The 13,655-nt window shown below is 31.9% G+C and overlaps 1 protein-coding gene and 1 long non-coding RNA gene across 2 annotated transcripts; one reads left to right on the forward strand and one right to left on the reverse strand.

Annotated features, from left to right (window-relative positions):
• Window positions 1–4,375, reverse strand: LOC115697207 (cationic amino acid transporter 1). Its single transcript, XM_030624123.2, has 2 exons — window positions 3,556–4,375; window positions 1–1,577 (listed from the first exon to the last, which is right to left on the reverse strand). Exons 1-2 carry the CDS (start codon window positions 3,995–3,997, stop codon window positions 163–165), a joined length of 1,857 nt encoding a protein of 618 aa, XP_030479983.1. The 5' UTR covers window positions 3,998–4,375; the 3' UTR covers window positions 1–162.
• A 5,581-nt stretch (window positions 4,376–9,956) lies between these two features.
• On the forward strand, window positions 9,957–13,655 carry LOC115697228 (uncharacterized). The gene is made up of 3 exons (XR_004007915.2): window positions 9,957–11,142; window positions 11,213–11,384; window positions 11,483–13,655. It is a non-coding gene; the product is annotated as an uncharacterized LOC115697228 (long non-coding RNA).

A 13,655-nucleotide genomic window follows, 5' to 3' on the forward strand; every position in this document is an offset into this window, starting at 1 on the left:
TTTAATATTAGTTATTTTTTCCACAAATGTTGCAATTTTCAATGATAACAGGGGTGAGAATCTCTCTTTACAACATTTTTTATTAATTATATAAATCACAACATTAAAAGCAAATTCTATATGTTTCAAAAAAAAAAAAAACATTGTATAGACCTAACTAACTTAACTTTTAGGAACAGTAGAACCAATGGCACCACTAGACTCATCTTTAACTGCTGAAGACACATCCCCTTCTTCAACTTTTCTCAACTTAGTCCCATCTTCTGACTGTTTCTTCTCAAATTCTTTAGCAGTGTCATAAGAAGCATGCAATCCAAACAAGAAGTAGTAGACCAAAATAGCCCCAGTCCACAATCCAAACCTTTTAAAGGAAGCTCTATCAATAGACCCAAGAAGGAACATATTTATGCCAATAGAAGCTGAGGGCAACCAAGGCACCAATGGGACACCCCATATTTTGGGTCTTCGGGCTTGAGGGAGTGAAGCCCAAAGGCCAAAAGTACCTAAAAACCAAATGGGTAATGTAATCATATACCCAATCTTACTATCACTATTGGCCCAATATACAGATGTAGCTATTGAAGAGCCCAAAATTATGACCAAACAAAACATAAGCTTACTTCTATTAACATTACTAGTGACACCACTCACATAGTACCGTCTTATGATAAGAGCCAAAGCCACAAGACTAAAAATGAAAAGAGTGGAGATTGAGAGAAGCTTAGAAAGGATATCAAGGTCAGAAAAAAGTGCAAAGACAGCTGTAGCTACCAACATGACAATAGTTGCATTAACAGGTGTCCCAGTCTTTTCGTTGACTTGAGCCAACCATGGTGGCATCATATGGGTCCTAGCAATGTGTGTTAAGTAACGAGCTTGACCAACTGCCCCAACTAACAACACACTAGTCATTCCCTTTAAGGCTCCAGCAGCAACCACATACTTGGCCCAACCCATTCCTACAGCCTCAAACGCAACCGAAAAGGGTGCTTCCTTATCAATTTGATAGTACGGTTGCATAAGGCACAAAGTCAAGGCTAACAAACAGTACAAAATAGTTGTAACAACCATTGAGCCAACTAGCCCGATGGGGATGTCACGACCAGGGTTTTTGGTCTCCTCAGCCATGGTTGAAACAGCGTCGAATCCAACGTAAGCGAAGAAGAGTACAGCCGAGGCTTGAAAAATACCTCTCGGCCCATGAGGCGCGAATGGGGTGTAATTAGAGGTGTTAGCATTGGCAAGGCCGGCAATGATGATGAAAATGATGACTATAATGTGAACTATTGAAGCGACATAGTTTAGGCGAGAAGAGGCCTTGGTACTGAGTACTGCAATGACACAAATAATGGCGAGTACTCCTACTGCGATGGGGTCGAGGTGGCTGTACTCTTCGGTTAGACCATGAGCTTTGATACGAAAGTCATTAGCTTGGTAATTGCATAGAGTGGCAAAGTAGGATGTCCATGATCGGGCCACAGCTGCATTGCCTATTATGTACTCGAGGAGGATGTTGCCTGCAGCTATGAAGGCAACGAAGTCTCCTAACTCTACTCTTAGATAGGCAAATGATCCACCTGATCAAATATCGATATAGTAATTAATTAGATAATTAAATAAGTTTGCATATAATTATTATTATTTATTAATATCGAGTGCCTATCTCAAGCACGGGCAGACATATATATAAAGGTGAGGGGTGCGATGCCACTGCCATGCTGAAGTTATTGCAGCAGTCGGCTAGGTTTAACCGTGTCGTGTGTTTTTTAATAGAGCATTGTTATTAAGCACCAGTGGTGCTTAGCACCTTAGTTGGCTAGGGATACTTCCTAAAAACTATTATATTAAATTATATGGGACCCGATATTTAGTTGGACCAATAGCGATATTGACACATAGGAAGGTGCTAGGCGCCACTGATGCCCTTCAGCATTTCTCTTTTTAATATATGGTGTGAGTTACGTGTTATAGGAATTGGCTGTGTTGTGTTCGACATTGGTGGGTGGCTGGGGTATGGTATTGGTACAAGCTGTTAGAAATTTGAATAATTTGTCATCTATTTTTTTTATTTAGGGGCCTAAATAAAAAAAATAGAATAATTATATTTTTACGTTTTAATTTTTTTTTTTTTTACATTTTTACGATTTTTCATAGAAATAACATGAAAACAATAAGAAAATTACATAAAAGTAACATGAAAATAACGTCTAAATAACATTAAAATAACAACAAAAAATAACATACAGATAACAAAAAATTAACAATAAATTAACTAGAGTACAACTTAAAAAGATCGTATTTTCTGTAAATAAAATAAAAAAAAATCGTAAAAATATTTAAAATTCCGTGAAACCGTATTTTTGTAATTTTTTTGTTGCTTTTGTGTATTTGTGAAATAATCCCTAAAAAAATAGCTTTTAAAAAATATACATATTTTTTTAATAATTTTTAAAAATACTATTTATCTTTATAGTAAGTGTCTAAATTTATTTATTTTTTTGCCTATGGCCCATTTCAATTCAAGGTCGGCTTTGGTGGTGTCGTTGATGATTGGAAACAACTTTTATCTTCTTTTAGTGATGTTTTTTTACGTTTTATCAAACGATCGGTTAATAAAGTTTCTCATCCTATGGCTAAAGCTTCTTGTTTATATGTTGATCATATTTTTTCAGAATCTAATCTTCGTTTTAATGTTGCTAAGATTATTGAGACCGAATAGTCTAATTGAATAAAATTTACAGTTTTAAAAAAAAATTATAATTTTTTTTTGGAGTGGTGGTAACATATATTTTATCTCAAAGGCAAGAATTTACAATGTCATTTTTTCTTTTGAGATTTAAACCATTGTTATTAGAGTATTAGATAACTTAACTTATAGATCTAACGATTTATTGTTAATTGTTAATTTTAAATAATATTTAATACTACACAACCACCCATACCTCAACTTAAATCACGAGTCTCTCACTGATCACAAGTAGTGTTTGTTTAACAGTAAAAAAACATAGTAATATTATTCATCATTTAACTAAAAAATGATATGATTATGTGGGAAATTTTTTAACTATATATTTAAAGGACTATTATGATAATTAAATAGAAGATGATCGTTACCGTTAATCTCTTGTTATAATTTATTAGTCAATCTTTACGTTCGAAAATATATGTTGGAATATTTTTTTTTGAATTTTTTTTCACAGTGGTATTTGTTATGATTAAAAATTTTCGCTACGGTAAATTATTCAAAAAAATTCAAAAATTTACAAAAATGATATACTATAATTATAACAAATACTACTATGAAAAAAAAAATTGAAAAAAATTATTTTAGCATATAATTTCAGATGTGAAGGTTGACTAAGAGATTATGATAAAAAATTGTAATTTTAGCACTCCTCTTAAATAAAAATAAAAATGCATATAATCTTAAGATTTAAGATATCAAGCCCTAGAAAAATTCACTAGTGTAATTTAATTTTCGACATACATATTTTTTGATTTAATATAAATATCAGTTCAGGGAATAATAATAATAATAATAGAATACGTAGTTACCTGCAACGGGTATCTCAACAGCAAACTCTGTGTAACAAAACACAGAAAGTAAGGCGGAGACACCCGAAACAACGTAGGATAATAGCACGGCGGGACCGGCAACCTCGTTGGCCTCAAGCCCAGTCAGAACGAATATTCCGGCACCAATCACCGCACCCATTCCAAACCACATAAGGTCCCACCAATTCAGTGTCTTCTTCATCTCATGTTGGCTACGAGCCTTCATATCCACAATCTCCGTACTATCAACGGATCGGGTCATGATCCGATCCGTTAACCTGTACGGAGTCTCTTTTATTGCTTTTACATAATTACCCCAGCTCTTAAACGATTCCTCAGGGAGAAAATCGTCTTTTGAACACGAACATGAGCCTCTTCTCCTTACCCCTGATGATGATGATCCCTCCTCATCTAGTATTACTGAGCCTTCTTCAACTCCCATAATCCTCGATCGCCAATCAAAAATGAAATAAAGGTCTGTTTGTTTCCAGAGAAAATGGGTCACTATATAGTAGTACTGTTACTCTAATTCGGTAAAAACTAAGAAAAGTTTAACATAAAAAGTCATGATCGTTGATGAATCATCGATTGGAACAAGAAAGATTGTACAAACGAATGGGTTTCGTTTTCGAAAAATATACATACTAATTAAAATTTCTTATATATATTTATAAGAGGCCGTTGTCAAGGAAACAATAAATAATTGAAACTATATATTGGAAATTATTCATATTTTTTTTTTTTTTTTGAAAGAATTATCAAAAGATTTAACTCAAGAGAAATGAAATGAAATATAATAGGAGCAGATTATATACACGTATGTCAATCAAACTAAAGCATATGTCAGAATATTTTAATATTTTTTTATGATAATCTGTCATATAGTTATAATATTAGGTTATAAATTTTAAAAATTTATTTTATTTGAATTTACTAGGCATATTAAAAAAAAATTAAATTTGTTTTCCGCGTGTAAATGTGACGTTTGGTAATATTTTTTTAATCAGTTTTTTGTTTTTAAAATTAGAAAAGTGAAAGTACTTTTCAAAAACATGTTCTATAAAACTGTTTTTGCTTTTCAATTTTTTAGTTGAGAATCAATTTTTTTTTTTTTTTTTTTTTAAAAAAATTACTTTTAATATTTTTTTAAACTATTTTTTTTCTTAATCAATATTTTGGACTTTGACAAGACGCGGACCCAAATCCTCTCCCATGACCCTTGTGCTGAACCTGACCTCTGACCCGGATCCGAATTCGACCTCGGACCTAGACCCAACTTAAATAAAATAAAAATAAACTTTACACAACACACTTTTGTTTTCTGTTTTAAAATTAAGAAACAAAAATGGTTACAAAACGCATTTTTATTTTTCAAAAACAAAATTTTAAAGAAATTTTTACATCAAAAATCCAATTTACACAATTTATTACAAAAACACCCCTACACGCCTACATTAACTTTTTTACTTACCATGTTTGTTTTATTACAAAAATACCACTTAGTCATCATTCCATGCATAGACAAGTGTGCCATCCCCATCACTCATCAATCAAATCCCACTCTCTTCCCTCTCTTTTTTCCTTTTCTTTCAATTTCATTTTCGATTTTTCCTTCTGTTTTTAAGTTGTTTGGAAGATCAAGTAACCTCCATTGATAAGCTTAACCACCCATTATTGATCACGTTTTTTTCCTCTCGTTTTTTGTTCATCCACAAAATTTCAACTCCCACTAAACCCACGATTTCTCAACTGTTTTTCCCTCTCAGTTTCATCTTTTTTCAGATTTATTTATAAGATGGCAATCACTCGTTCATCATCATCACCTTCTCCAGTTCTCAAACAAAAATCGAAAATGGGCAAGAAAACTTTGGCCAACAAATCCAAGGGTAAACGCCCGATCCTTGAAGACTATGATTCTGATTTTGATGCTCCACTGACCAAGCGTGGGAGGCCACATTCTTCGAAGAAAACGAAGCTCAACGTGGAGGAGCAAACGGTTCCAGAAATTTCTGGGAAAAAAACTTGTGCCTCTGCTGAAGATCGAACTCAGGTTGGTTTTAAGTTTCATTCTCGTTTCCCCCTTTTTCAACATTTACACTTTCCCCAGATTTTTGCGTTTTTTTGTTCATTCTGCTTTGTGTAATTTTAGGGTTTCATTTGCACATTTCGTTTTATGTTGTTTAGTTTTTTAGTTCTTTATTGTTGGTTTTGAACAATTTATTTTGTTCTTTTCTGGGTTTGGTTTTTAAATTTGATTTTGTTTTCTTTATTTTCAGTGTTTGTTTGTGCTTTAGGTTCTGTGTTTTGTTTTTCATTTTCAGTGTGTACAATCAGTCGTATGTAGTTTCTTATTAGTTTTCTTATAGTTTAATGTTGTTATGTTTGATGTGTTTTTGATTTTCATTAGGTTTAGTTGTTTGCTGTTATTTTTTAGGTTTCAAAACGATTTCAGATCTTTGTTGTTTATTTTTGTATAGTTGTATCTGTTTGGTAGTTTGTTTGTTGTTTGTTTATAGTTTTATTGTAGTTTTCCTACTGTATTATTCACGATTAATAATTTATTGTGTTGTTATGTTTGATGTGTTTTTCGATTTTCTTTAGGTTTAGTTATTTGCTGTTATTTTTTAGGTTTCAAAACGATTTCAGATCTTTGCTGTTTATTTTTGTGTAGTTGTATCTGATTGGTAGTTTGTTTGTAGTTTGTTTATAGTTTTATTGTAGTTTTCATGTTGTATTATTCACGATTAATAATTTATTGTGGCCATTTTGGTTATTTTGCAGGTTTGGGACTACAAATTTAGTCCTTCTGATTTCTATAGATCTAAGTGTGTATGCACTAGTGTTTTTTCTGTGATAGATAATATTAAGAACACTTTATCTGTTAATTTTCTTTCTATGTTTCGTGAAACTCAGTTTGGCCATTTTCTAGATATCACTACTACAAAATCCACTATTCACGTCGGTCAACGCGACTGTTCATCGCGTTGACCGACGTGAATAGTACTATATTCAATATATTCGTCATTTTTAAAATGTCACAAAAAATAAACAAATTGCGTCGGTTCTATGTCTGTCACTAATTACCCAACCGACGGTAAAAGTCAAGAAATTAAAAAAATTCGTTCATTATTAGCGTCGTTTTAAAAGGCTTACTTAAGCTTTATGTGGCGTTTTAAAACCGACGGTAAAAATATTGTGAGTGTGAGAAAACGACGCAAATTCTCCTATTGTTCACTTACCCCCAAACAGTTGAATGACACTTTCATTTTCGAGCTCTCTTTTCCCTCTCTTTCTCTGAACAGCTCTCTTTCCCTCTTTTTCTCTCTTGCGATTTTGAAGAACTGAAGGTCTCTCTCTTTCCCCTCTCTTTCTCTCTTGCGATTTTCCCACCTCCGTAAGTCTCTCTCTTTCCCTCTCTTTTTCTCTTGCGTTCTCTCTCTCTCAGTCTCTCTGTGTAGGTTAGGGGTGTTTGAGAGGTTGATTTCAGGTTTGTAGGGAGTGAGCAAAGACAAAGAGAAATAGGGACAAGAAACCAGAAATTGCTTTTTCGATGATTTATTGTTGAATTTTTCATTTTTTTTTTTTGGAAAAAGAAACCAGAAAAAGAAATTGCTTTTGTGTTCTGACGCCAGGAACGAATGGGTTCCGAAAAATATTGTGTTTGCTATAAGTAATTATAACATGCCAATCATCTGAAATGATTTTTCTAATTCTTTAGCTTTTATATGCATATATATAGTCTAGTGCAAATAGCTATGAGGAGGCGATATCCATCTCATATGATTTTTATCTCTTAGATATATATTTTTCTTCTGAATTTTTGTTATCTCTTAGAAATTGACAAAAGGCATGGGCATATTCTTAATAATTTTATTATAGGAAAAAAATATATCTAGCTAACTATTTAATAATATTAGCTATATATCTTCGTGTGTGGTGTGGTGTGGGCATATGTAATATTGTAGATCCATGTTACTTGGTAGCTAGTTCATCATGTGCTTATAATCTCCCCAAAAAAGTATTCTAATGCTGACTCATATATATGTGTGCGCTAAATGAAATGGAATTGTAGGGATTGAATATATTGAAAAATCATTTCTGGTGAAGGAGGCACTACTATGGATTCTCTTTGTTAATTTATGAGTTTCTTTATACCAAATTGTAATTTCTTTTCCCTTTTTCAGGGAACATTTGGTTTGGGACAGGAGATTGTAAGAGCTAAGAAAGGTATTCTTTTTTAATTTTTTATTATTATGGGTGTTGATGATGTTTTGTCGTGTATTAATGGATTTGTTTAATAGACCGTTTCTATTCTTTGTTGATGTGTTCTGGTCCATGAATTCTGTATATACTGCTGCTATGTGTAAAGAATTTTTTACATAATTTTTAATTCAGTTTGTGCACTTATATAATTTATCCACTTTTGTATGGATCAACTTCTAGCTAAAACTTTTATTAGTGTTTTGCTATATATTGTTTGCATTTTGTGCATTCTTAAGTCTATTTAGTAGGGAATGTTGGTAGTTGAGGGAATAAGAAAAGGGTACAATTGCTTTATTATGCTATAGATGTGGCTCATAATCAACTTAATTGGGTGATAATATGATGAGCACTCCCAACAGGTTTTTAATCAAGTTATCAGCTCATTGGTTGTTAAAAACTCAGTAGATTGTATAGATCAATTTTTAAACTTTTCAAGTCATTTTAGATTGGAACTAATATTAAACATGAGAGTCATTATATGTATAAATTGAAGAGGAAAAGGAGTTGGCGGTCCTTCTTTCTGAGATATTGAGATTCAAGTATTTTACAATTTGGTTTGTTTTGCTATGTTGGAATTTTAAGTGAAGTATTTCAGATGTTGAAATGTCTACTGTTTCCAGATTTAATGACCAAAATAAAATACTTTCACTAATTATAAACTCAATGAGCATATCATAATTCACTTCAGAATGCTCATTAATGCCTTGGTTTTTTTTTATTGTCCATTCCTTTGGTTTTTCTCCTTAGATTAATAGTCTTCACTCTGCTCAAGTTCTCTAGCCATGAAACTAAACAAAAGCTTAAGCTTGAATGAAAAATGTAACGTTGTATTGTTACTCATTAATGACTCTAATTTGTATTTTGTTTTTGCAATATAATCTAAGTGAATAGCAAACACAGCTGATTGAGTGGTTGAGACAAAAGTGAATAAGAAAAACAAATGGCCTACCAAACCAATTATTTGCTGAGAATAAGCCAAAGAATATTACTTTTATTTGCTCTATCTTTTCCTCACAAATTCACACTGTATATTTATTTTCTTTTTGTAATATCATTATTCAATTACTATCGATTATTCATTTCGTATATTCAGAGGCAAATAATATTGATAATTAGGTGAATACATGAACCTTGGTGAATAAAATTTTTAATCAGAATATCTTAGCTGGCATCAAATTGCTGCACTAAGCTTGTGGTTGTGTATAAATGCTTTAACATCAGTTTATGTGGCATTATATGTGATGACTTTCCACCATTATGCATACCATACAAGATACATCTCTATCACCTTCTCAGTCAAGCTAACTCCAAATACAGCTTAGAGAGATGACATTGATAGCAACTGGTCTTGACTTGCCATACTAGCTTTATTCTCACATGTAATTGTGCTTTTGTGGTTTTAAGGAACTCTTGGATTAAGTTTGTTCTTTTTAGTAATGATATAGATCCTGTTAAAAAGAATGATCTTTCTTAGTATTGTGAAATGTGATCTTGACTGCTGTTTGTTATTATCTTTTGCTTTTGATTTGTTTTGGCTCATTTATGGGTTCACTTTCTGTTACTAATTAATTACTATTCCATGAACAGAAAAACAGCAGGAAATAAAGTAAATTGAAAAAGAAAAAAAAAATGTTTGGTTTTTGTGTATGAATTCTTATTCTGTTTAGACACTTTGGTAAATCTTCCCATTTTATCAAAGGATTACTTTTTTATTTTTTAGTTTATTGATTTATTCTAGTGTGCAAGCATTTATAGATTCAACAGAAATTAGTATAAATGTAAACAAAAGCACAATTATTTACAACTTGGGTATTTGTAACCAGCCTTCTGGCTTTGATCACGTACAAAACTTTCTTCTTTCATTGAAGATCTGTGTTGTGTTCTAGTGTCTATCAGCCAACCCATTAATCTAACCTATGTGCTATTTATTTAGTATGGCTTCAGAACTTGTAGTTAAATATAAACTTTGTAGTGTAGTCTTCACAGCTGAAGTATGGCATACTTAAAAGAAGTCTTTATTTGTGAAGCCTTTGATTGATTAAATACAAGGTTACCACTTTTTGTTATCATACATACGATATAAGTTTTATAATTATTGATATTAACACTAGTTGGTTGAATTAAGAGTACTTTTATTCACAATGCATCTTTTTAATTGTGGTAGTATCTTTCGCAGAAATTGCTTGAACGCTAGCTTGGAATTGGTAAGCTACTCAAACTTTATTTTTTTATATTTTATAAATCCTAGAAGAGTTTGAATATCCTAGATATTCATTCATAGTGAAGTAAGTTCTGGAATTGCATGACTGGGGTCGGATGGGTGGTAATATTTGTACTGTTAATTATAGTTTTGTTTGTTTGTATTATTGTGGATGTTTTAATAGATTAATTGCATGTTTAAAATTTTCGGGAACGTCCGAATTATAGATGTTATGCTGCCGAAATTTCAGTAGGATTAATATCACTACAAGAAAAAACACTTTTCATAAGACCAAAATAGTAAGATGTTTATAAATAAATAGATAATAAATAGAATATATGATTGGATATATAATTAATGTTAATAATTGACTATAAAAAAGATATACATAATCAAAATTTATATATATTATACAATCTAAGTACATAGTTATTTTTAAGAAGATTGTATTGCTTCAAGCTTTTAAAACTTTTTCTAACCAAAACATCACTTAAAAAAGCTCGAAAATGTAATCTATATACAATTAGTCAAACCATTCTATATCTATTATCTACATCTTTTTGACAAAATCATTGTATTAATTAGGTTAAGTTGAAATAGAATTATTTTATTGTATTAATTAGGTTAATTAAATTGTTTTTTTGTTGTTTTGTTAGAAGTTTCGAAATGGATAGAGATTGGATGAGTGCGAATAGGTTAACGGTAAAATATAGGGAAGGTGTTGATTTCTTTTTGGAGTTTTCTGCAAAGAATGCGGATAATCCTGATTTGGTTCATTGCCCATGTCTCAAATGTGGTAACATGGAGCGTATAAAAATTGACCAAATAAGAGAACATTTGTTTAAGAACGGTATAGACAGGAGTTATAAGGTTTGGTATCACCACGGAGAAAAAATTAGAAGATCGGGCGAGGGACCCTCTAGAAGGGATAAGATTGTTAATAATGTGGAGTATGAAGAGGATCACAAACTAATGGATCGATTAGTGAGTTGACTGAATTAACATGTTTTGTTCTGTAGTGATCACTGGTTGACAATTATGATTCATGCCAATACTCAAAGTGTTGCATATCTTGACTCGACGAATGACTTTATCCGAACTGATATTATGAAATGTATCCAAAAGTAAGTTATAATTTTTTAAATTTGGATTATGTTACAAATCAATTCATTAATTAATTTCTTTTTTGTTTAGTGCTGTGGACATGTACAGGATCGAAAAAAATATACGAAACAAGGGTCCAGTAAAAATCAACCAATACACGTGTCGACAGCAGCCGGATGGAGTACAATGTGGTTATTATGTTATGAAGATTATCCAGAGTTTCATGACGGTTGTTAATCCTGCAAGTTTTTTGAAAAATTATGTAAACATGAATAACTACTATTCTCTATTTAGTTTGTATTTTAATTATATATACTTTTAATATAATGATTAATGTTTTTTTTATCTTTTATTTTACAGTTCAAGTTAGACGCTCCCTATAGTAACGAGGAGATCAATGCCGTACGAGATGAGTTGGCCGAATTTGTGAAGCCTTTGATTATAGATTAAGTACTTAAGGTTACTACACTTTTGATATAATACATAAGTAACAAGTTTTATGATTATTACTATCTTTTGCATATATTATTAGTTTATATTTAGTTTACGATATACATGTAATTTAAGTTTTAGAATCGATTTTATTAACAATTTTGGTATTGTGTGATTAGTTAATAGAATCGATTACTAATTTAATATAAGTTTTAAAAATGTTATCTTAATGTTTTTTGTATTATGCATTTACTATTATATAGAGTTATTCTAAAATTTGATAATGCAGGTGGGGAAAATTGCATGAAAAATTTGCAATTTTCCCTTACTTATATTTGTGCTTCATTTTATAAGTGACGCAATAGGTAAAAAAAAAAGTATTTTCGTAATAGATATGACATTTTTAAACCGACGGAATAAGTTTTTTGTGACAGTTTTAAAATGCCATGAAACATTTAGCGTCATTTTTCAACCGACGCTGAAAATAAAATAGAAAAGAAATTATTTAGCGTCGGTTTATAAATGTCGAAAATTGTTTTTTGCGACGTTTTAAAAATGATGCTAATAAAAACTATTTGCGACTACGGTATATACGTCGGTTTTATAAACCGACGTAAATTCTTTAAGTGTCACTTAAAAACAGACGTGAATAGTGAATTTTGTAGTAGTGTATGCCTGAGTTTGTTTTTCATCCGCAAGTTGTCCATAGTTTATTACTGAGGGAAGTTTTCCAGCCCAATCCTAAAGAGTTTTGGGCTAAGGTTGCTGGCCGTTGTATACGGTTTAGTGCTGTGGAATTTTATTTGATTTCTGGAATTGATTGTTTCGGTGATTGCAACAAGTTGTTGTTTTCACAGGAAACAAATCAGTTGGTAGAAATCTGTTTCCGTGGTGTAAAAACTATTGACCACAAAGCCATTGAGGATGCTCTTTTGGGTAGTCGGTGGGGTTTGGATGAGTCTTTTGGTTTGAAAATGGTTGTTTTGTATTTTATTCAGTGTTTTCTTCTTAGCAATACTCCTGATAAAGAAGTATCTAGGTTTGATCTAGATGTTATGGATAGCGGTCGGTGGGACGAGTATTGTTGGGGTAGGGAATCCTTTGAATTGACAATTGATTCATTCAAAGGTAGAATTCAACATGGGATTATTATGAAAAATAGGAAGGCAGAGAAGGGAGGCCAGTATGATGGCTGGTATAGGGCTTTGGGATGTCCTTGGGTTTTTACGGTTTGGTTTTATGAATGCTGTCCTGCTATGGTGAACTCTTTCTGTAAAAGAGTTTCATCTTCTATTCCAAGGATTTTGAACTGGAGCAACACCATTGTCACCAAAAATCCAACTCTTCGAGACTTGAAGGGCAAGATTTTTGATTTGCCGTTGGACAAGGTAATTTACAGTTTCTTTACTGTTTCTTTTCAGTTTTATTTATGTTGTTAATTTTTAGTTTTTTCAATTGTTTTAATATTTTCATATTATGTTTGATTATGCTGTTCAGTTGAAGATCAAAAACATGTGTCCTACTGATGAAGAGAGGCAGAAGCTTCAACTTGACGGTTTATTTCTCGATGAGTCTATTGATGACCGTGGTGTAGCGAAGCAATCCTTTGAGAGTGGGTCATCTTCAAAGAAATCTGATTCAACGGATATTGATTTGATGAAATCTAAGTTGGAGATGGTCATTTCGAATCAATCATCATTGGCTGAAGACTTCATATCCTTGAGGTGTTTTGTTGATCTTAATTTCAAGTCCGTAATGACTGTAATTAAGGATATTCAGGAGAAGGTTAATGCCATTCATCGTCGTCCTTCTGATGAGGTATTTATTCATATTTTATTGTTTAGGTTTTTTCATATTTTTTTTAGTTTCTTTACTGTTTCATTTAAGTTTCATTTATGTTGTTTGATGCAGGAAAAGTCATCTGATGAATTAGTAACTCAAGATTCTGATGATGACGGTGATGATGATGATGATGATGATGCTGAGGATGATGAGAAGCAACTGCCTGATCCAGAAAATATTGATTCTGACTCCGACGATGGTGGTGAGTTGGTTAAAGTTGGTGGTGATGCTGATGATGCTGACAAGGTTGTTACTGATG

This window comes from Cannabis sativa, chromosome 7 (assembly GCF_029168945.1).
Source record: "Cannabis sativa cultivar Pink pepper isolate KNU-18-1 chromosome 7, ASM2916894v1, whole genome shotgun sequence".
In the NCBI taxonomy this organism is placed as follows: domain Eukaryota; kingdom Viridiplantae; phylum Streptophyta; class Magnoliopsida; order Rosales; family Cannabaceae; genus Cannabis; species Cannabis sativa.